At 34.2% G+C, this 25,446-nt stretch overlaps 2 protein-coding genes across 5 annotated transcripts in view; one reads left to right on the top strand and one right to left on the bottom strand.

Annotated features, from left to right (window-relative positions):
- LOC122570499 (glycine-rich cell wall structural protein-like) overlaps positions 1-25,446 on the top strand; it is a 90,832-nt gene that overhangs the window by 53,150 nt on the left and 12,236 nt on the right. The window lies entirely within an intron of this gene.
- On the bottom strand, positions 1,448-25,446 carry LOC122570498 (breast cancer type 1 susceptibility protein homolog). Of its 4 annotated transcripts, none has more exons than XM_043732880.1 (7): positions 25,218-25,446; positions 23,622-23,836; positions 16,667-20,553; positions 15,615-15,679; positions 14,091-14,913; positions 13,288-13,405; positions 1,448-1,473 (listed from the first exon to the last, which is right to left on the bottom strand). In XM_043732880.1, the coding sequence occupies exons 1-7, from the start codon at positions 25,298-25,300 to the stop codon at positions 1,463-1,465; spliced, it is 5,202 nt and encodes a 1,733-aa protein (XP_043588815.1). In that variant the 5' UTR covers positions 25,301-25,446; the 3' UTR covers positions 1,448-1,462. The 4 variants fall into 4 exon arrangements, with proteins under 4 accessions (XP_043588815.1, XP_043588814.1, XP_043588811.1 ...); XM_043732879.1 differs by lacking the exon at positions 1,448-1,473 and adding an exon at positions 4,893-5,629; XM_043732876.1 differs by lacking the exon at positions 1,448-1,473 and adding an exon at positions 10,738-12,457 and having other exon boundaries at positions 25,218-25,445.

Genomic DNA, 25,446 nt, shown 5'->3' with positions numbered 1-25,446 from the left:
TTACTCTATATACTCTATATAACTCTGTTATAAAACGCGATTATTTGCAACGAAATGAGATTATAAGTCTCATAAAAGACTAATTTTCTTTTTCACCAGATGCACACCGTAGGCTGTTCGTCACGAGAATGTGAGTTGATTCCTCGACAGAAATAATATTCGTGAAAATGAAATCCACAGTTCACTTTGTAATGCCTCTAACGAGATTACTCGCGATGAATAACCGTCACATTTGGTCCTTTCATTTCTCCTAATTCGCTTCCTGTCGTTTTTAAAGGTCTTCAGTTATTTTTATAATTTCGCAGCGGACGGGTCGTTCCTTTGGAATTTATTTTCCACTCGCGATTCACAGGTTTCATCTTCTTTCCGATAACAGATAGCAAACTGTTTACGAAGCCATTCGCTATCTTTTTAAGTTCCTTTTCGAGGAAAACGTTCCTCCTACTACGAAACGTACGTGCCCGATTTATTATTCAACCGTATATTTCGTGTTATTTTTGATTCCATTATTAAAAACCAGGAAGTGGAAGTAATACGTAGAAATTGTATAAACGTGATATGAATGTTCGATAACGCTTTTAATCAAGAATATGTTATTTATCATTTTTGGATAACTCAGTTTCTCGTCACAGTGAGTTAACTATAATATTTCAATTGAATGAAATTATTTCGACAAATTCGATGGCAATAGCTGTTTAAATATCGCAAGTAGCATGTCATTTTATTAAAGACAATAGGAAGAATATCCTTCGATCATTAAAACTGTCCGAGAAATGTCATCGCATTCGAAAGCTGTATGTTTTGTTTAATTAAAGAGAAAGTCTTACCGTGAAAGTAAATCGATATTTATAACAATATGTATGATTTATATTTACAAACTTAATAGCTCAAGGAAAATAATACTTTACAAATTTTTTAGTCATTCACGATATATATCAACTAGGCTGCGAAGTTTATAGAAAATTTAAAGCAAAAACTTACATAGTGCATAATACGCAAAAAATACATAAAACATCCAGGGTACGGTATTCTTTATAACGTTTAGTAGATAAAACAATTTACTACATATAAAGTTCCATCTTTTTAATTATACCTGCAAAAGTACGAATTTGCATAAACATTCTCAGTTTGATCGCGATAAGTAAAATACAAAAAGAAATGATATTATTAAATTATATATTAATACAAATATTATTATACGAATAATATTATCACATATGAAATGAAAGTATGGTAATTATTTTACGCTTATGGGGTAGCTATACACTGTCCACGTGGTTAATGTACACTTCTAGCGTACTGTTATTGTATTACGTATTTACCGTCCACATAGTTAATGTACACTTATGGCGTGCTGTTTAGTGGTGGTGTAATATCGACTGTTTCTACAGTAACGAAAGGGTTGTAGAGGTTATACGTGGCTACTTGTCGGTCTCGTCTAATCCTCCATATGGGACCTTCTTCATAGCCAAACTAGAACGGCCCCAAACAATTTAAATATTACGTTATTGCATAATAAATATTTCTATCAACTAATTCCTATCCATATGTATAATTTCACCTAAAATTAGATATTTGTCATGAAGATAAGAACTTTCCGAATCGATGTACAAATAGAAACAATATGTTTTCTTACCTCGAATAAGATACGTACTGTTTATTTTGAAATATTTCATATGACACATATAACACATACACGTAAAATATGTGATATTTAATTTCAATAAACTTGTCAGAAGTGTTAGTGCATATTTACATGTACATCGTTGTAAGTTTTTCTCTTCTACAATTGGTATTCGCAAATAAAAATCATGCAAAACCCATGTCCCTGTATATTTCTTGAAACAGTGAGATATTTAAGAGAAGTTAAGAATATTATAAAACGAACGAACAAACAATACGAACTATATAAGTTACGTAGAAGAAAAATAATTTTCCAATGTTTCAAGATTCTCGATTGACTAAGACGAGACACTGTTAGAAGGTTTTTAACACTCAACAGCGTGCAACAATTTCTTAATTCGCCAATTAAAGTCTAAAAACGAAACAACATACTTGCGATAAGACGCGAAAGACACAGCTTGAGAAAAGGAAACTTGACTCAACAGACAAGATCTGTTTATTTTCAAAATGTGTAATAACGCTTCTCACATATGTCGCGATTCTAGCTTCACGAAGATTATATCTCGCGAGAGCACGTGCATGTAGAACGAAGACGCGTATAAACGTTAGACTCGACGCGTACGTGGCTTCCGTTCCAATTTCTGTTTTCCAATTTCGTCGCACGATTTTTCCACGAAGCGTGTGCTGTGGTGCATTGCTCTAAATTAATTGAATCGCGCTAATAGAACAAGCAGCAGAGCAAGCACGGTTCACGGTGCTTAAAATCGATCCCGTTAACCGTGACACGTGCCAGCGACGTTATGTCAAAGATCACTCGTTGGACAACTGTTCGAGTGGCGAACACATAGAATGATAGATGGAAAATAGAAGAAGAAAAAAAATATATAGTGGAAAAATAGCGATATTTTTTCTTCCTGGACGAATGTTTTCGAATGTTTTGGTCTTTTTCAGGCTTTCACAAGTGTTTTTTGGCAAAGTAAAGCTCGTTTGCAACGCTGCATTGAATTTTTATTTTGTCAATTTTCTGCGTTCTGAAATATTGTTCCATATGTATGGTAGATAATATGGTCGATGCGCGAGTATTGTTAACGCTGCTATTCCGCTTCCTCGTGTTTGTACGCTTTCAAATATCTTGTTTTCGAATTTTTAAGTACTTTATTCATGAAAAGTACAACGATAAAATACGAATACGCTGAATATTAGGATCAAATATTTATCATATCGCTATCTATATTTTGACGATACGCTTCGAACTATAATTTTCATTTTGCGTACACGTATGGAATTTTATTCTTAGCGCTAATGAAATTTTAAAATTTGAAATTTCGCAAGAGATTTTTGTAAGTATTCGAATACTTTCACGTTATTCTGATATTTTATCATATACGTACGATAATGCCGTGCAACAATTATCTTTCGTCGCTTTGATAACGCTCTTCGAGATAAAATTGTGTTCAACGTGCTAACACGAACATACTAATTGCTCTAATACTTGTTTATCGCCGAAGAAATACCAAACGAAATTGATCATTTGCGTTTATCAACGATATCTAATACCTTGAAAATCGTACTGAAAATAACGTTTATGGTAATCAAGGTTAATGGGATTAACCGTAACGCGGTGCTCATAGTCAGCTGGTAAGCTTATAATTAACGCTCAGGATTGAATTATGAAGACTCCTAAACTGGTTTCCAACTTTCGGTCGCAGTACAAACGATCGTATAATTTACGAATAACGAATTTTCAATTATCGTGCCATTGTTGGCAAATGAAAATCGCAGGAGAGAAACACGACAAGCACACTGTTGTTTATTTTCTGATTTTAATGTCAACTCGCGATTAAACAAAGTGGATTTTATTATGACATAACCGAAAACGAAAACAACCTGTTCGTTTCAGAGACGTGGGTCTTTTAAAATTAACTGATAAACTGAACAATTTATTTCAAGCTGCTGAAAGTTATGCGAAAACCGACGAAATTATTACGACGACCAACGTTCTGAAAATGTTGGAAAGCACACAATAAACACAATAAAATAAAAAGCACAGAAAGTGACTACGTTAGAAACATTGCTTTTTTTAAATTTACGCCATTTGTTTCTTGAGAAATGGTCAATTACGTGTATAATTATAATATAGTGAAATTAGAAAACCGACAAAAGTGGAATTTTATTTCCAAGTTTCAAACACACCCAAATAGTTATAAACAAAATTCCTACAGTACAATAGCTCATCCTATGTCATCATTAATATAACTCTTTTAAATATCGACGTCATTGATCACTCAATGATTCATCCGAAATAATCTTCGCGTCACAAATCATCTCTCTATCCTTGTTATCGCACTTTCTAACTACTTTTCCCTCAAAAACTACATTCTTTGTTCGTAGTCGTTTCTCGAATTCCAGCCATCTATTTCGAAACTATTACACAGTCGTTAGCACAACGAGAAAGAAAGTGCACGAACGACCAGCTTCAGTCTTTCCGATTCAGCACACGTAATTGTAATCCGTTGAAAGGAAACACGACCTGTTCCACGAAACGAGGAGACTCGACGCCATGATGAGCAGAATGGGTTTCTGTTAACCGTAATCTCGTTCAGTAGTAATTTACAACCGATTTCTCGGACACAAGGACCGATAGCCGTAAGTTAGACGAACGTGTTGGTAGGTGACGAACAGTGTAACTATGTCGAAGAGCAAACGATTGTAAAACTATAAATCAGCTCAAAATTGATTTAACAATCTCAGTAAGCCACTTATTTCATTTTCACCAGTTTCTTCTTCCTTTCTGAGGATTTTTGGCAGACTGCAGAGACTTTGAATTTTTACAGGTCACTTACACGCTTTCGTTTTTCTTTAACATAATTTCAATTTCACATTTCTGCTCGAAAGTGTTATCGCTAACGTGTCCCTTGTTCTTAACCTCATTAACAGTAAAGTAACGAAATACTGTGCGATGCAACATTATGAAAAAACGGAAATAAGGTTATAAAAAATATTTATTATTATAAAATATTAAATATTAGTCTTCGAGAGGAATGTTCCTTTCTTATTGGCTATTAATAATAGAAACACAGTATTTAATGGTTTTCTGAAAAAGACATAATTCAGTTAAATTCTTCATCAGTTTTACCATTTACTATAAGTACTTGATAATTATGTTCAATAAAGCGACGAATATTTGTATTTCATATACATACACAAGTAACAATTTTTTAAACTTTTTATTATTACTCGCTATACCGTAGCTTTAAGGTAAACGTATTCGTCAATCTTCAACGTTTGCCTGTACATTCTGTGCAAAGACAGATACGATCACCAAGTTGATAAAAAATGTCCAATACAAAAGTTACTAATATTCGTATTTCATATACATACACAAGTAACAATTTTTTAAACTTTTTATTATTACTCGCTATACCGTAGTTTTAAGGTAAACGTATTCCTCAGTCTTCAACGTTTGCCTGTACGTTCTGTGCAAAGACAGATACGATCACCAAAGTTACTAAAGCGACACTACACGTGTTAATTCCAAAGACACAGTCTCGCTGGTCAGCCATCAGATTAAAAGATTCATTTCATTCAATTCGCTATCCACAACGAATCCCTTATTTTCCCCGAACGTACCCTCTCAGGATCTGCTGGCCTCGAAGCCTCGGCTGGTTATTTATTCAAGAATCGCTTACACGATTTCGCACTCGGCAGTTAATTGCTCCCGTTTCCCATTCGCATACGCAAGCGTATTTTCTCCGTTTCGAGAGCCCGGTCGTTGCCTTGTTTTAACGCGGTTTAACTGGCCTGGTCGCGCGGTATTTCGTCTGCCATTAATTCCTGATTATCGTTTCATTCTGCTGATTGCGATCAAATTAAGTGCGCGACCATTTTCCATCCCCAAATGACCGCATTGTGACACGCGTCGATCAAGTAGAATTGGCACGTCGCGCGTCAGACCGATCCGTCCACTCGTTGATGCATATCACTCGACTGTTATCGTCGAAGGAACCTGGCCACAGGTGAAAGCGCGGTTGTAGCATAGAAAAGAAAATTACAAGTGCGAGGTTCTGATCGTCGATTGATGTTTTAATCGTTGAAATTACGATGTTTCGGGGAGAATGTTTATTATCGGAAAAGATTGCAGCTATCGTTGTGTCATATAAGAAACTGTGATTTGTGTAAGAGAGAATTGTAAGTGACACGCGTAGAATTTGGTAATTTAAAGAATCATTAAGGCATTTAAGAGGAGTTTACAGCTTTTATCATATAAACTTCGTTATTGGAGAAATACTGTAGTTATTATCGTGTCATTCTTGTGGCGTGTAAAAAGAAGTTAGATGCGTGGATGTTAGATGTTTGTGTATTTTAATCATAGGTGAAAAAGTTAGTTATCCAGGGCTGATTTGTTATTTATTACAATAAATAGAAGAATTCAAAGTGTGAAATTTAGATTATTCGTTGTGTAAGAATTTTTGAACATTTTAACAGAGGATATTACTTGATGAGAGATTTATAATGTTCAGAAATAATTCTACAACCAACTCGTAACACAAAACGAAGTTGTAGTATGAAACTTAAAATTATAAATTTAATGCTTATTGTTTACTATTACTAATATGCTAATAATTACTGATACGAATAATACTTGGTTATGAAATATAGAGAAGGACGAATGATGTGAAGAGGAACGACGAACAAAAGTTAAAAGATTGGATATAGTTTTCAAGAATATTACGATGGTATGTTGGTATGTATGGTCAACTTGCTACGTATATTTATAGCCTTCTATCGTAGATAAAGTTTGTGGTGTATGTATGATCTCATTCTGGGATACCTTTTACGTGACTTGATTCTTCCATGATACGAATCTCCTCTCAATTTTCTAAAAGTCTATTTTTCAACTATATACTGGACTTGAAAATACAATTTTTTTCGGATTCTAGCAATTCATTCTTTCGAATATGGACTGTTAAGTTGTAGCTACAATATCAGAAACTTCTATATCCCAACTTTAGAACACTTCTCGGTGATTAAACCTTTTTTTACTTAGAAAATTGATAATAATGGAAGGAAATTAAATTACAATCTACATCTTTCAGTTATTAGTAACAATGACCTATTACAGTTAAGAAATGAATGTTACACGGTGTTATATGTTTCATTTAAATAAAAATGGCTTTCTCGTAAGATGAACGAAGATTTGTATGTCTGTCTGTTCATAGTTTCCAGTTATTGATGATTTATTAATGATTAAAGGTCAAGTTATGACTAAAAATTAGCCGTTGTCTTTGAATTCACTGACATAAAATACGACATCAAATTTGCACATTCTTATAGAAACTCCTAGTAGAAATATTAATAATATCGCTGATTTTACTAACGTATTTTCGTAAAGTTAATTTAGTATTAAACTTACATAGTCACGAGTTATGAAATGAGGGACGAAGAAGATGTCAATAGAGTTTCCTTCGCAACTCCGTAACTTGGCGTTTTAAAAGACGTAACTGTTGACACTTTGTGCAGTATCAAGATCGTACTCTTTAGAATATAAATAGACTTGATTCGTGCATACTGTACTCGTGTACACGGTACGCCGTACAATAGGGACATCCAATACTATGCACAATCGCGAGTGATTCGCAAACATTCATCGTATTCCGTACTACGATGGTAGAATAGCTGCCTTCCATTCGGTGAATAATTCGACAACCATTTCGAGCAACATTATGGCGATATTGAGCAGGCTTCATACGAAACGATCATTAATATTCCAGTAGGATAACATAGCGGACGATACTGAGAATTCTAAACGTTCGAGTAATCGAAAGAAGTTCGCGGAAGCTTGCAATCTGAAAGTACAATTACATGTACGAAATGAGATTCGATTTTTGCTGAGTTAGCGAATGCTATTAACATTCGAAAAATCGAACATATAAAATTATTTCCAGATAATCTAAAATATACAGATGCACGTAAACCCTTTCGTCGATTCATCTTCAATAGTTTGCTCGATAAAAATGAATCGTAATAACAGGATTTCTATTACACAGCCTCTGCACTAAATGCGATTAAATAGAATGCAATTTTGAATAGATGTTCCGGTCGAGGGAGGTAAACTTCTGAGAGAATTTTTTATTCTTAGAAAAAGAGGTAAACAAACGATATGATCGAATATCGTGCAGAAAAGAACATTTCAGTTATTCTTGTCATGGGAAGAACATCTATTTTAACGCGAACGTACTCTTCTTTAGACTCGTTTTTAACATAAGAAAGCAACACGTGGTAAGAGAAGATCCATTTTTCTATCATTTGCGTTATAACCTTTCTTGCGAGGAAATCAAATTTATGAACCATAGATACTCGATGAGCAGACAGTATGTGGTAGTAAACACGTGCAAGGAATACTTTGATTTAATTCTTGGAATATTTTTTATTTCATACGGTATAAAGGAACAAACATGTTGTTTAAAAATATTGTTTATTCTTATTTCATAGAATATAAAATAACAAACGTATTATCATAAAATACTTTTTATTTCTTCTATTTTCTTTAAAGGAGTTGTGTCCTTTAAGCAAAGGCGCAGTGTGTATAGCATAGAATATAGCGCAAGTAATCTAAAACTAATGGAGGCCTCTTAAAACTACAGAGTTTATGTAAATACCACCAAGATACAAAAAGAAAGAACACTTTGCATAAGAAATATTCATACTGTACTACTTACTATTCTGACATCAAAAACATAACAAAAAACGTTGCAAACATTCTTTACAAAGTTTCTGAACAACCATTAACTGGAAACTCTTGAAATGTTTGCAAAAAACGTGAAACAAAATGTTGCATACAACAGTGAAAAATCTAAACAATACATAAATCTTTATTACTCTTAAAAGTTCACACAACACGTTTAAACAGATGAAATTGATAATTTCAGTTTGTTCGATACCGTACCGATACGTTTTAAACAAAATTATACGCGTAGGTTCTTCTTACCATAAAAACAGAAGCTTAAATACTAAACTTACAAAAAGCACCTCGGCAGAATATCGACTTAATTAACGTCGTATTGTTAGAATTAGAACAAGCACCTATATCATGAACTAATCTAGGTCGTCATGGTTGCAGATCGATGATGATCATGAACTTATCAAGAAATCGATTATCACATATTTAACTTTACATACGTCATTGCGGAATGTTGTACGAGCTTTCCTCGTTATATTGGCTTGCCGCAAAGTTCGTTCAAATTTTTAAGGAATTTAATCAACATTAAAGATCATATTGAAAAGTTCTTCGCTAAAAGAAACCTCAAAGGTTTTGGATGGATGAAATATTCAAGTTGCGTGAAAGATAGAGAAAGATTGTGCAAGAAAATGACACATATATAACTCGAATAACTGTAAATCGAAATGTAAATCGGAACGAACTTCCCAACCCAATACGCATATTATTCATATGTTTCATCCAATTTGTAAAATCGAGCGAAAAGTATAACCAATCGTGTTCACTCTCGCGATGCACAACTGCAGGAGACAGATTGATTACGATCGATTCATTCTGATTTTTGAACGTATTTTCTCTCAAAATAAGTGTGCGTATGTGTGTGTATGGGTGTAAAGATAGCGACGCGATGATTACGATGCGTGAACGGTTTCACGGTTTCACGACGTGTGAAGCGATATAACTTGATTTTTCCAAAATATGTTTGAAAATTTTGTCGAAAATGCGTGCTTTCGGTGTTTCTTATGTCTCGTACCCTTCGCTCCATTGCACTTTGTGCCTTTGGAAGGGAGATCTCAGCGCTGTATAGCTGTGTGGAGGTATGCGTCGAGGTGGTGAAATGTACAATCCCTGCGGAATATTCCAGAGGGTACGAGTTATTGTCGCGGGAACTGTTAGCTTGGCCGTCGCATTGCCGTCTGGAAACTCCAAGATTTATAACAGTGTCTCGGCTATTGAGCGAAGAAGTGGCGCGTGCAAGTTAAAAGTACGGGGTATTCCAAAACCGTCAAATTACTCTCGTACCACCTAAATTCTGGCACACGGATAAGGCTAGAATTCTATTTCTGAAAAACAGCGATTGTTTTGGTACTCGCTGCATCGTGTTATAACACTCAACACGGTGGTTTAGCTATACCGCTACTGGCAAGCGTAGAGAATAAAACCGCAGGGAAAAGTAAAAAATAGAAAAGAAAAATTTCTTCCATTATAAATCTTCTTAAATTAATTTATGCGTCCCAAGAATTGCTGTGAACTAAATCCATATTTATGGTGCTGCGATCTCGTTATTTTTCTGCAAGTTGCGCGCGAGATTTTTAAAAAATTTTGCCATCTATCCTGCAAGTTTGTACTACATAATTTTCGTCGATTAACAGTTCCTTCGATAGCTTACACCTATTATTGCGTTTTGTATAAAATCAGTAACTGTGCCAATATTTATGAACCACCATAAGAATTGAAAAATTCAGGGTGATTCAGGTGATGAATAATTAACGACGAAAAGAAGTATAAAAGGTACGGGGAATAAACAGAGAAAAGAGCCAGGAAAGAAGAAGAAATAGAAAATACAAACAACTATCGATCGCAACGATTATCTTTCTCTGCAGTTAGAGTGCATCGAAATAGAGAGCATAACGGACACAGTGATTATTTCTCCTTGGTTGCTGGCAATTGGACTAGATTCATAACCACTGACATGGTGTACGCGCGTGTCTATGTGTGTGTATACGTGAGAAATGCTAGACGAGAGTTGCCTACAGGTGGTCCTGGGCAAATCAATATTCTTTGCCTGTATCTGTGAATACGTGAGTGGCCTGAATGCTCTTCGCAACACGCAGCACCTAAATCCACCCATGATCATGATATTGCACGTTCCAAGCACCACCACATGCCTCGTCCTAAACAGAGCTGTGTATTCGCAACTAGATACATTTTATGTGTTTCATGTAATTACAAAATTTCAACGCACAGCATTCAGGCTTGCTGACTATGAGCATTGTGAGGAGATATGGACAGAAAGAAGGAATATATTTACGCTATTACATTGGTCTGATTTATGGGGTTCTTTCGTGTCATTGTGTTTGGTGGATGAAGCATGAATTTATCATTTCTAATAATTATTTTCTTATGGGTGCGCTTACTTTTGATTCTATTTGGATATTTTTGCGTGCTGTTTGATATTTAGAAAGAAGAAATATATTGCTGAGACCATATAAAGTCGTTGTGCGTCGCGTTGAAGATGCCTTCAAAAATCAATTATATCGGTCGTTCGGTAATTGGTGAAATGAGAAATGATAATAAGTACTGTTTGCGAATGCTGTAAATATTTAAGAAGAGAGCCGCTGTCCTATCTTTGAGGAGTGCGAATGTTCGAGTTCGCGTTGTAATATAAAACAATCCAAATAAGAACATGTCTCGCGGGGAATTACTCTTTTCTATTGCTACGTTTCGTGAATCAAGAGAGAGATTAGTGTTCCTAATTATTATTTTTGTACAGATGTAGATTTTATTTTAAATTGATCATATTTGAGTGATTGTTTTGATATATGTATGTAGAAAAATATATTTATGATTAACATTAATATAACATTAATATAAATATTATGATTTACGAGGCACTCTTCTGTTATTGTGTATTGCGGATAAGACACGAATTTATTATCTTTCTTATGAATTTAGATTTTATTCTTAGCTGATATTATTCTGGTAATATCTTTTTGATAGATATAAAAGTAGAATAATATAAATAATATATACATATATATATAATAATAATAATAATAAAAAAACATGTCTACAGTTATATGATTTGAAATGTTTTTGTGTTGCTATGGATAAAGCTTGAACTTATTACTGATTATTTCTAGATCTGGTTATTTAGTTTTAATTGATCTTCGTATTTATTGCAGTATGAAACAGAATTTAGAATATTGATTTGTACGCTGATGGTAAAATGAATTGTTCGAAATCAATGCAATACAAAAGTTAACATATTAATTGAACAAATTTTTAATAAGTTTCGATAATTTTTTCAACTGGTAAGATATAGAAAATAATTTTGTTAATAATTACATTACAATTGTTTTCGTTGGTGTAGCGTGTGGAACATTGATGGATGCGATGAAAAAGTTAAATTAAAGTTTTGTGGTGGAAATCTAAATTAATTTAACGAGAACAGAATATCTTTGTTAAACTTACTGTTATCATGATATATTTTGATCTTGTCAGGAGATCAAATATTCATATATGTAATCACAGTGGTAAAAATTATGACAAAATGTCTTATACCCTGTCATAAATATTACTATCAGAGATACATACAAAAAATAGTATTCCTCATAAACTATTCCTCACTTCCATCAAAAATCCACATATATGGTAACTTAATTCACCCTTGAACAATGTTACGAGAACAAAATCCACTTAGAAAACAAATATTCCCTTTGTTACAGACTACTTCCTTCCAATATATATAATAACTGAAAAATATACAAATTTTCTAAACTAAATCATAGGTACAATATGCGCAAATTATTCAAACGATGTGGCACTGATAAGGGGTTTAAATTCATGGAAATGAGCGGAAGTGAGTAATGCTCGACATGAAATTATGCTAAAAGCAATGGAACCCCGTTGAATGTCATGTCTACAAATCGCACGTGCTATCAGACTCCCAGCCAGTCTCTTCTTCGACAAGATATTCCGGATAACCAAGCGCGAGAACGTCCTGTCGCGACAACTCCTGCAGATATGGATAGAACGATATCAGTTTGTACTGACTGATACACTCGACTATCCATTCGTCGACGATTGCTATGGCACGAGTCTGTTTGTACCATTCTACGAGAAGGAAAAGAAAAGAAAAATAAATAATTAATACGTCGAGACAGTTTTGTGGCGAAGGGTAGTTTTGGTTCAGTTGATACATTTCCCAGGAAGTTGTACGTTGCGAGAGATGATAGTTGAAATTTGCATGTTATTAGTGTGTTGTTGGTATTTTGCTGTTGCGAGTGGTTATTTCAATCGGAACTTGTTTTAGTAGATAAAAATGAAATATAGATATTTCGTAGAACATTGGAGTTACTGTAAAATTAGAAAAGCATTTTGGTTAGTTAATTATTTTCTTGCACTTGTTAAAAAATGATTTCCAAAAATCCCTTTATGACGATGAAGTTGAAAAAACTATCAACGAAATGAAGAAAAAGTTGTGCAAGATGGAGAAAGAGTTGTGCAAAATAACGACGAATCAAGAACTTACAAACTCATCTGACATTTAAATATTTCAAGTAGATTAATCATACAGGAAAGACATCTTTCTTCTTTTGACCAATTTCACAAAAAAAAGCAAAATCATTAAATATAATCAATCAGATATAATTCTCAACTTTCTCAACAATATCAGATTATATCTAAGATTTATATATAAAATAATCAGATTATTTTATGACGTGAGAGTATTTTTTTGCACAATTATTCATACACATCTCCAATAATGATTAATAAAAACAATTGTCAATTCAATGTTGTTAATAACGATTAATTATAATACTTTTACATTGACATCATTCTTTTTGCACACTCTTACCTTTTTAATTAAAAGTATTTAATTCCATTGAGAATACGTTTACTCGACATTTCACTTTTAACTTTGATAAATGTGATAATCTTACCAATAATTTGGAATTCATGAAGGTCGGCCTGAATCAAAATGATCTTCATCAAATTCTTCTCAGCGGCTAGAGCGCGTAACGAGTCGACCACGATGGCACCCGTAGCGCGTAGCAAGTCCTAAAAGAGACAATATCAGTAAAACTTGGCGTGTATTCAACTTGAAATGGTATACCAAGATTGGATGGCCGGAGGAACATAAATAAACGCCTTTCTTGAATTGGGGTTTCGATGCGAACTATTCAACCGTAATAATACGCGAAACCTTTAAAATTTATAAGCGTGATTTTAACGTGGAATATTCTCGCATAACGATACTCTCTGCTTCAAATTTGATATAGTTTTACCTTTCTTTATTTTCCTTGTTATACCTTTCTTTCATATTTTCTACTATTTTTTCCATAATTTGAATATGAAAAATTTGTGAGCTTTCGTGACACAGTTGCTCACGCAAGAATTCAAACGCTCGTCATTTGGTGAATATATTACACGTTTGATACGAAACGTCGTTTAATTTCACTAGCACCGAGATAACGAGACACGACTATCACGATTACATTGGAGAAATTTAAAACAAAGATAAAAATGTTATTCAATAGAATGCCTATTCTTTATGAAAATATCTCACTAAAAAGAGACAAAGACCGTATCGAAATTTTGAAGATATCTTCGCTGATTAAATTTCGCTTGAAACGTTTCGTTTGCAACAGACGATTCTATAGAAAAATACAAATGTAACATTCTTTATTCGTTCTCGAGCTATAAAAGGACGAAATGGAAGAAATATTCTGAAAAACATGCTCACCTGATACTGTTCTATAGAAACGTTGACGTACGGTTCAATACATAGAAAGCAGAATCCCTCGAATAAACCCTTCTCTCTGCATCGCGATTTTCGAGGGCCTTCTTCGAGAGTCTTAGAATCTACCACTTCGTACGGTTCCTCGTTCACTAATCTTTTCTCCTTTACCGAATCAACCACCCACTGATAACTCACGATCCATTTCCTATGGACTATACCCTGCAGGTATTTCAACGTGTTGCTAGCTCCGTTATTTTTGTCAGCTTTCACGATCACGTGTGTTACATCCTTATCGAACTGAGCCAGGTATCTACCGTCCAGCATTTGCGTTAACTTCTTCACTAGATCGATTTCATGAATTGTCAATCCGCTGCATACAAAACAGAGCTTCTGTCTGTTGGCATAGTGTGCACGTTGAGCGATATTTTTCTCAACGTCTCCAACATTATTTGTACTTTTAACGATATTATCCTGACTATTATTTATAATTTGAACGACATCTTTCTCAATGTTATTTGTACGTTGAACAGCGTTTTCCTCAACGCTTCGATCCATATTTCGCTGAATGGAATCCTTCGTCTGCTTGTTAGAGGATTCATTCGCGCGAGGAACAAGCTTCGTGGCGTTATTGCAGGTAGACTGATGCATTTTCGGGGTGCTCTGGTAAAGAGGAGGAATGCTGATCGTGGAATTTGGAGTGCTGATATTGGTGAGGCATCTTCCGGTCGCCGACTGTAGAATTTTGGCAGGCAATGGTTTTTCCAAGGTCTTCGAAACCGAGAACGACGATGTCACATTCCTCTGCGTCGAATTGATCGCTTCCAAACTGAAAAAAGTGATACCGGTTAAAATCGTTCGATTTGATATGCAGAATATTTTTTGATAGCAGATATTGGAGGATTTAGAAGAGTTTAAGGAATTGTGCCTTTTCAAAGCCATGTCAAATGAAAAGCAATCTTTGTGAAAATCGAATAAAATGGAAATAAGATAAAATGGACGAACTGAGAAAGCTGTGTTTCTAATTGCAAAAGTAATTTTGTATTTTACTCTACATGTCAAGCTATTCTGTTTATTATATTTGTAATATTATTACAAATTATTGTGATCATAAATATATATTTATATTATGAGTCATAAAACGTTATTAAAGATAGGAGACTTTACTTCGTTTGAATTTTAACCAACAGATAGCTTTAAAGAGGCTAAATTAGGCAGCTTCGATAAAAAACAAATAATTATTTTACAAATCATTGAAAAATACGAATGATGTATTCATAGAGAGTAAACACGTAAAACTCCATGCACATTTTAATTTCAGTAAACAAACAGATAAAACTGAATTGCTTCAATGGAAAGTTCTTCATCTTCGTTCCAACTGGCAATTGTTATATAAATGTAACACTTATTACAAAAATTTGAACGGTGTAAGAAAAATTACGTTAACGTGTAATGCTGTTATTGAAATGCATAATGTATCTTTCGAAACTGAAAGAAGAATGGACGTTATGAGAGACTCGTGTTACTTACTTTTTCGTCTTTGTGTTAGGAGTGTTCTCGACAATGTCGTCTTCTTCACCCGAGTGTTCGACGTCCTGGATATTTCAAAGCAGAGAGTGAGTATTTCAGACTGCAGGGTTTTGTTTATCTTTAAGTAGCGGATGGACGATAAAAGTTATCAGTTAAGCGCCGTGAATAATACTAAAGCACGAAGCTTTCTAAATGATTGTTTTGAATTACGTGAAATTTTAAAATTACGAACGAGTGACGCTCAAATGGAAATATCGAATTATTTTTTAAATTAGAATAATTAAGCGGTGAGTTGTTGAAGAGGTGCTAAAAGACTTATTCGAGTTTCGCAAAGAGAAGCTTCATAATCTTCTAGACGACTTTTAGGTGAAGAATTGTCAGTTTAGAGCAGTCTTTTCAGTTTCTTCATAGGAATCTTCCATAGAGATTCATCGTCATTCATTTTTATTTATAGATCTTCACGGTCAGTAGTTTATTGAGATATTTCTTAAATCTCTTTTTTAAATTTGTATATAATTATAGTTTGCGAATTGAATAAAATTACTTTGAAATGCACACAAATTTTAAAAATAATATTAGATTAGGAATGACTATAGCGTCCGACTATATACGGTCTTCTTCTACTCCCTCTACTACATTTCTCTTTATAATTAAAGAAAAATAAATAATTTAGATCAATAGAAGACCTGAAGTATCATATTCTAAAATAATACTATTGCACTACAAATAATTAGAAATATTGCACTAAATATTACTATAAATTTTTCATTTGTCCTACAAGTAAATATATCATTTGATACTTTTTATAATCTCAGAAAAATTATAAATTATTTATAATTTATTAATAATAAATTATAATTTACCGATACTAGAACTTTTCAAATTTTGTGAAAAATATGTGAAACTCTTTTAACATCACCGTTAATTCACCTAAAATTTTAATGACTCTGTGTTAATCATCAATTTTCGAAACTCATACACTTCCCGTTCACGTACAAATCAATATAAATCCATACTTATATGAATCTTTTCTAAAAGACAAAGAGACCAACCTTTCCATCTGCGTTTGAACACTTCTTGTTACGCTTCGGCGTCTGTAGAATCTTCTTTTCCATTTCCAAAGGCACGTTAGAATTTTTATAATTTTTCTCAAACAGATCCATCTCAAATTGTTTAATCATCAGATCATGTTGCGTGATGTCCATCAAAGAATCATGTTCGGACATATCCTTAATTGTAGAATTGCTCACACACGAATTCGTTGGATGCTTCTGAGAAGAAGAAGTTATTGAACTCTGTCCCAATGATTTGTTTGAAATACACATCGATTCGTTGCCGGACGACTTGCGTGAATTTTCTTGTAATCTATTCTTCCTCGAATTCTTATTAACCACATTTACATACACTGGAACCAGTCTCTCTTCATTCTCATTGTCACTATCGTACAATACACCAGATATTTGATGGTTATTCTCCTTATCAGATCCATTAGAAGGTACGCACAGAACATCTTTACTCGACGAGTAAGAACTTTCAACGCACGATCTTGCTGATTTAGATTTTCTCTCATAACTAGCTATCTCCAAACACTCGACCGATCCTCTTCTAGATTTTTTATTCTTTGCATTATCGTCCTCTATAATGATTTCTTCATAGTCTGTATTTGCCATGATATCGTCGTAAGTATCCGCCTGTATGAGTTCCGTTGTTTTGTTTCGTATATTTTTCATTCGATCTATCGTCAATCCAAAATCAGGCGAATCCTGGACAACAATCGACGAATCCTTAGGCTTATCCAAACTCTTACTCCACTTGGTTCCATTGAAATTGGTTTCCTCGTCGCTGGATCTACCAGCGAAGTCTAACTGCTGTCTACACTGCGTAGACAGTTTGTTGGTAGATTTGTCACGATCTGACGAGCCAGACTTCAACGAAGCGTTGTCTCTAGCCGCGCGAGACGCATTCGTCAAATTAGAGGAATCACGAGTTTGCTCCAATTTACCTTTCTTTTTGCACCTCTCATCGACCCAGTTGTGCACGATCGCGGTCCACTCTCCGTCGCTAACTTCAGGAGAAACGACTCGTTTCCGCTTGGTCGTCGGAGAGACACCTTGAGAGACAATGTCCGGGGAATCAGTGCTTGAACTGGCGATTGGCAAAATTCTCTTAAACACCTTCTTCTTGTTTCCTTTTTCGTTGGTTGCAATATTTGAGCCAGAGCTTACCGGTACGATTTCCGTGTCTTTGCTGCTAGGATCGGAGGACTGACAATTTTCGTCTAAACCGATCTGGAAGATTGGGACTTCTTCGTTGTCGTTCCTAATGCACGTGACCTCTGACGAGAAACTGTGATTGGAGCAAACGTCCTCCTCGTCGCTGACTTTAGACTTTATTTTCATTCTATCAGAGAACTTGTCTTGACTATCAAATCTCCTTCTTTTTCTCATTGGCGTACGAGGAGAATCGGATTGATCTGACATGTGTAAGAAACCTCCAGAGACAGAGACTTTGTTGGTCTCTGCGTTGGGTTCAGTTCCGTGGATCCGCTTCTGGGTCTGTAAAGTGTCGATCGGGGGGGATTCTAAAGAGAGGAACTGTAACTGGGAGTCATTTGCTGATGGTATCATCTTTACGGTATCCTTGGACGATGTATTATTTGATTTAGCAAACTGTTCGTCACATGGTAAAAGATACGGTTTTTTATTTCCACTCAGAGATACCAAGAGTACATCTATATCTGGAGATTTATTTTCAGCACTGTCAGGGATATCAACAACTGAAACAATTTTCTTCTGAATTTCTTGAGGCGGATTTTCTTCACGATGATCTACCTGATTATTGAAAACGACCGCTTCAGTTACACTACTTACTGCCGCGACAGGTTCTGCTTCTTTGCCTTCGTTCTCATCTATTATCTGTGTATCGTTCAACGTGATTAGTGCATTGTTACCAAAGCCATCTTGAATTGTATAATCCAGCGTGTCCAATATATCAACCGGATTACACGGTCTTTGTAAATGGAACCCAGGATAATGGCCCACCATCGCTTTTCGTTTGGTTGTTCCCAGATACAAGAAGGGAATTCGTTTTCTGCGACGCTTGAAAGTTTTCCCTAGTTTCGTGAACGTGACCAGGGACATATTGCACCCGCTGTTCTCCAGCCTCCTGTTTGTAAACTCGGTCGAAGTGGCAGTCAAGCCTCTGACACGTTTACCATCCAGTTTATCACCTGTAGAAGCTCTACGTTTCTGCGTTCCAATTGCTTCCTCCAGACTCCTCTTATCTGCGCCAACGTTTCCATCAGCCTGATCACTTTCACGCTCAATCTCAAATCTCAAGTCTCGTTTAACAGTCTGCAGACCAATACGAGAATCAACAATCGGACTGGGAGAATTATTCAATTTAAAATCTGTACTTGTTCTCTTCAGAGACAATCTTCTGCGATGAGGCGTTGAAGTTTGTAAGTTTGAGGTAGAATCAGCTTCATCGATCATCGTAATCATTTTCGTTGGTGTCGGAGAACAATTTTTCTCATTACGGGATTCATCAAACAGATTCGGTCCACCTCGGTAACTGTCTGATTTAACCAGCGACGTTTGAGAAAATATCTTATCTCGATCGTGGAAAGGCGTATCGAATAGATCGACGTGTCGCTTTGTAGGGAGCATCGTTTCCCCGCCATTATTCGTTTGATCCGTTTCAATGCCATCTCGTGAATCCTCGTATGTTACACCGATAATCGCGTTCATCTGACAGGTGTTCAAATATCGAATGCGCACCTGTCTGTCCTCTTCTAGCGTGATAAAGGACGATTCAGTGGTCGACTGAACTTTCTCTGACATCGATCTATCCTTTCTACCACTTGGAGGCGACGCATCTCTCGCGCGAACAAAATCACTTTTTGCCGAACTTTTCGTCTCCTCGTCGAATCTTTCGTCCACAATGACATTCGCGACGTCTTCAGCCATCATCGATTCCTTTCTTTTCCTCGTTCGTCCATTACCTATGTCGTCGACAACTTTCGGCTTCACATTTTCCTCTTTGTTCAGGTTCGTCGTAGCTTCATCTACTGACCGAGATTTGCCCTTGTTCTCGATGCTCACGTTCAAGGATTTCAATTTCTTCTTCCTCGTGCGCATCTCTTTGCCGAACTTCTCTACAGAGGACCAATTCTTCTGCATGCTGGACAACATGTCACAGGGTGACGTCCTGTTAACGTCTATGAATTTCTCTTCGCTCTTTTCCTTACTATCGTCAAACGATCTCGTCATCCTCGACGTGCTCGGCCTCGGATTCATCGTATCAAAGTCCAGCTTTGACGAAGCAATCGCAGTCTTCGTCTCCGTAGACGTCCTGCGATCGCTCGTATTGTTCGAATCGCTTTCGTTATTCTCGCTCCTCAAAGATGTCCTTCCAACCTGTCTGACAGCTTGACTAGGGTCATCCTTCACACTCGTGTCAACGTCTTTGTCAAAATTATCGATCTTGATCTGTGGATCGTTTTGAGAAACTGAGATAATTAACGTGTCGTTAAAATTGCATGTTGGAGACTGCACGGTTTCAGATTTATAAGGACTGTCTAACGCTTCCTGCTTGGACAGATTCTCCAGCCAGCTTGTTACTTTGCCCTGTGCCAGATTCTCGTCTAGAGAATCGTTCGACTCATCTAACTGTCCTATGCCAGACAAACCACATTTCGACAAGTATTTCGTGATACCGCCGTCTTTCTTCTGCGTAGATCTCGTTCTGTTTTTCTGTGATGTCAGGTTTTTTCGAGATCGACCTCTCCGATTTCGGGAAACGACTTCCTTTTGTAGACTGGTGCCCACGTAAGAACAACTCGGTTTGATCAGCTGCCTCGTATCACATCTAGTGAATTCGGTATTACCTGACAATTCGCTTTGTTGTGTGCAGCGTGGTCTCGATAAATAAGACAGTACTGAAAAAGGTATTTTGGATTTATCACGGTCTTAATAAAGTTTATGTTAGAAGAACACCTGGGCTATTTAGGGCCGTAAATGTTGGCTTTCGTGGTTAATATTTTGAGATACAGAGTTTCTTGACATTTATCGGTAAGAGAGTCTTGGTTCACGGGCTGTAGTAGGTAGTAAAGTGCGCTATTTTAAAGCTTTTCCGAGATATTGTTAATACAGAATGTTCGAAATTTGTATTAAAACCTCTAGCAAAGTATCGTCCAGCTTTAACCAGAATGAGGAATTAACCAGGACAACACGTTCTAAATTTGCACTAAAACCTAAAGAACGTTTGAAATTTTCATTAAGGTTCTAGGTAGAACGATTAAATCTTGATGAAAATATGAAGCAGAATGCATTAAAATTTTTATTAGAATTTATAGGAAAATGTCCCTCATCTTCATCACGAATTGAATGTAACATTAATTTTGACTGGAGGTAAAGACAGAAGTTTAAATTTTTCTTTTGTCGAAGTTTCAGGTAGAGGGATAAATTATTCTAAATTATTAATAAGTCTTAAATTCAATGAAAAATGATCATAGAATTTTATTATGAAATTAACTTTCCTAAATCAAATTATAATCATTTTGGATCAATTACTCGAGAAAGAAGATTTAAAGGAGGGAATTGGAATTTTAATATTTGCAATAAATCAATTTGTACTTTTGAACAATCGAATCTTTGAAGCGCTTTTAGAAATGACAACCTGTTCAGAGAGAAGAAATTGTTATGATAGCGAATATCAAGTGCGGAAAGTCACGCGTCGAGGCGTTCGATAGCTTCGAAAATTATTTTGCATGAATATTTAAAATTCTGAATTTTTCAGGAAACTAAACAATCTTGCAATTTATTTGCAGAATTAAAATAAATTCTAGGAATATCAATAACTTACTAGGTCGTGCATTTGAAATATATGCACCTCGGAATCTTTTTCCAGCTTGTAAAGTCCACTCATAGTGAAATTCAAGGAGATTTGTTTGGCTTTATAGAAACTCATGTACGTATATGTACATGTAGCAGAGAATGCAAGCACGTTAATGCATTTGAGAAAAGTCAGAGTTGAGAGCATGTCACAGTGAAGAATATTAGAAAATTGACCTATGACCTGTGTGTCGCGAAACAGGGCATGCTGAGCTATTTTTTTTTTTTTTTTTTTTTATTAAATATGCGTAATTTCAAATTAAAATTACTCGAATAACAACAACAATAGTAAGTACGTATATCTTTATAAAATTAAGAATTTAATCAAGAATTTAATCAAGCGCTTTAATTGTTTCGATTAAAGCACACTTTTGTTACAGAGATAAGATTTTAAAAACGTGTTTAGAGTTATTCTTCGGCTTTTCAGAACCGAACTTGGTCGGTGTGGCAAATTTGGCTGTTCATTATTATTAACAGAAATTGGTTATTATTTATAGTTTCAATAGAAACGAGTAATAAAATGAGAAGATAATGAGGAAACAAATAGAAAACTGTTATTTTCAAAAACGTCCCTGTTTAAAAAAACTAGTATTTTTGAATTAAGGCCACGTTCGGAACAAGAATATAAATCGATTGCCAATTTTTGAATAAAACATTTTCCTATCATCTCCCATGTTCTACATAAATCATGCGAGTAATAAAGCATTATGAGAATCTAGAGAAAAGTAGGAAAAGATGAACATTATGAATAAAATTTGAAAGCAACAAAACTCAGCAAACTCTCTACGTTCGATCGTATACCAGAACGTAAACGCAGAGTGCTCGTAAAACGTTGAAGTTTTGGATACCATCGAGATGCATCGCTATACCAAAGAACACAAGGACCTAAATTTTTGAAAACGTTCGGCTACACTACGGGTGAAACAGATAGGCAACCCGAGTGAACATGATGTTGTGGCACATGTACCAGCACGTGTACTTCAAACTTCATGTTTTACTTAAGACTGCAGGGAAAAAAGTTTATCGCGGCGGAACGTTAGTTCCATTTAAACGTATTGATCTGCGTTGAGAAATTTATCGTCTTCCCGATATTTCTTTCTCGCGAATTTTCATACCGAAATTTTTTTCTTTTTTGAGCATAAAAATTATAAGTCAGTTATAGATAGGCTCTGTTTTAAATCATTATTTTTATACAAAATCTTTAAAAAAAGAGAAAATACTTCTAAAGAGTTGTGTTATGAGAACAGCTATAGAGAAATTTCATTTGCATTTATGATAATAGAACTTTGCATACAGAAGGTATTTGTTTTGCATATTATATTATGTGTAATACTGTGTACGTGATAATATATTTATTTTCTTCATGTATAGATATTTGATCTCGTGTGTTATATCGTGCATTGCATGGGCGGTTGAGAAATAAATTACACCATAAAAATCCATGTAAGATATATTGTAATGTATGAAATTCTCGAATTTATGGCTCAAATATCGCAATATATTATTGCAGCGTTATTATTAGATCAATTAGGACTGTATATAGTGTATTAAGGTGATTATTATATAAGCCTATTATTTATATAATTAATTACATATAGAATTATCTTACATAGATTATTTATATAACTAATTATTATAAAGGCATTCCTCATAAAAGAATTTTGTTTTTTTTGCAAAAGGGTACGAAAAATAAAATTTCTCTCCGCTTTCAGAAAATATACGAACGTGTCACTTCTATGGAAATACTTTAATATTTTATCATCTTCCAACGCGCATACTTGAATGCCAAACAAAATGAGTCATCTACTATAAATAAGTTTGTCTTCATCTAAATATCTTCTCCAATGTCATCAATCAAAAATTATTTACAACAGATCTGCTCAAATATTTTTTCATCAAATTCTCAATATTCTTATAATATTATACTTGTAATAATTAACGTTAAAAAATTCTCTTTACTCAATCAGTATCTTTATATCGATTGTTTTTATCGTACATTTTTTATTTCAACGACGATATGTAATAATAATCTTATTTATAGAAAAATGTAGTTTTCGAACATGAGAACTACGAAATATTGTTATTATCTCTTCGATAAGGCGAAAGTACTTACTATCGATGCCAGAATCCGATTGCACCGCTTCGATTAATTTCTGTAGTCCATCGATGTATAATATCATGTGTTCGTCCTTGGAAATGCTGCGACGCTGTATAGCACGGTTGCAGAGTGGACAGAGAGCATTTTTACTTTGCAATAGCGTTTGAATGCACTGGCGACAGAATCGATGCCCACAAAGGGTTTTCACTGGATCAGATATGGTATGCAAGCTGAAACAGAAAGGCACATAATCCATTATATACGCAAGCTTTGAGTATTTCAAATAGAATAAATAATTAAGTAAATTTAGTAAAGACAACAGTATATGTTAGGATATTTTAAATTCACAAAATTATTTATTTTTGAACAATTCATAATCAAAATGAAATATCTAATAATCACTGAAGTAAAAATGTAATGATATAAGATCAATAAAACTTGATAATAGATTCTAATAAATTGGGTATATATAATGTTTGATATACAAAGGCCACAAAATGTATTTGTATACTATTGTATGCATTTATCTACTAATTAATTAGGTCTAAGTATATTAAACTTTGTATCATTTACTATTACTTTCATGTGATCACAAAAATTTGATACTATGAAAATAAAATTTGAAACTTAATAAAACTTAATAAAAAGATCCGTCATTGGAAATAAGAACTCTTGTTGCTACTGTATACAAAATATTAAGTGCAATATAATATAATTTTTCAATAATATTTTAATACAATAATTTCTTTATGGATAATGATTTAACGTCATAAAATACATGGAATCAAAGAACATTGCCTTTTTAAGTAAAAGAGTTAAATAATAGTATTTTAAGTAGCCTTTTAGGTATATAAAAATATATGAAGAATGTATGATCAAATATTTAAAGAACTTCAGTTCTTAACTTTATATAAAATATCATTTGTGGAAATCTTAATTGTAGTCTTAATTTTCTTATATGTATTATACCGTATTCTTTTATCTTTTTGTATATAGTATGCAGATATTATATTAGAATCAGAAAATACAAAATTTAATCAGTAATAGATAAGCCTTCATAAGTGAGCAAACTGTCTTAAAATTACATACATATCGCAAAGGAATATAGAAATAAAATATAACTATCTCATTAAATGTATATTAAGTCGCTTTAATTCAATCTAATTACTAACTAGTCTTCCATCATAGATACAAAATGAAAACTATTATATTAATATAATAAATAAGCATGATAAAAGATTAATAATGGCCATGAATTTATTAGAGTTCATTTAAATGATAAATTCAACAGTTTCACGTAATAATTTAAACTCGATATGTCTTTAACAAAACAATATTTATGGTACAAATAAAATTAAAAGAAATGATTTGTCAAGTCAAGAAACTAAACAAATATACTTATCTCCTTCTATTTATTCGAGGTTACTTGAAGCATAGAATATTGGAAATACTGAATCATATACATATAACCTATAACAGAACTTCTCAAAATTAATTGAATCTTAACATGAACATTGATCTGACATATATTACACATTATGCGTTTAAAATTTATGAATTATTCGTTTTTAAGTTACTTCATAGATTTTGATATGACAATTAAAAACTTACCAAATTGTGCATTGCAAACATTTTTGTATATTTCTAATCTCCTCTGCTAGTTTTTCAGCAGTAATGAACGCTTGCTTCATCATTTTTTCCTTTGTTACGAATGTCACATCGCGAATGTTTATCACAACTCGATTAAATTCATTTCCTTCAAATACATAAAAAACGCGGGATCTCGTAAATCTTTTTCGTTCAATCTACCCATTGTTACAAACAATCACAGACTACTAGT

The sequence above is a fragment of the Bombus pyrosoma genome, linkage group LG9 (assembly GCF_014825855.1).
Source record: "Bombus pyrosoma isolate SC7728 linkage group LG9, ASM1482585v1, whole genome shotgun sequence".
Taxonomy (NCBI): Eukaryota; Metazoa; Arthropoda; class Insecta; order Hymenoptera; family Apidae; genus Bombus; species Bombus pyrosoma.
Note: the sequence above shows the minus strand (reverse complement) of the source record. Positions and strands in the feature narration are given on the sequence as shown.

What these genes read in the sequence shown, in the direction of transcription:
- LOC122570498 (XM_043732876.1), bottom strand. Translation starts at nt 25,300, where the DNA reads ATGATGAAGCAAGCGTTCATTACTGCTGAAAAACTAGCAGAGGAGATT. An exon ending in CCTAACACAAAGACGAAAAA is followed by an intron (nt 14,914 to 15,614) that starts GTAAGTAACACG and finishes CACTTTTTTCAG; the next exon opens with TTTGGAAGCGATCAATTCGA. An exon ending in TCATGAATTCCAAATTATTG is followed by an intron (nt 12,458 to 13,287) that starts GTAAGATTATCA and finishes TCCTTCTCGTAG; the next exon opens with AATGGTACAAACAGACTCGT.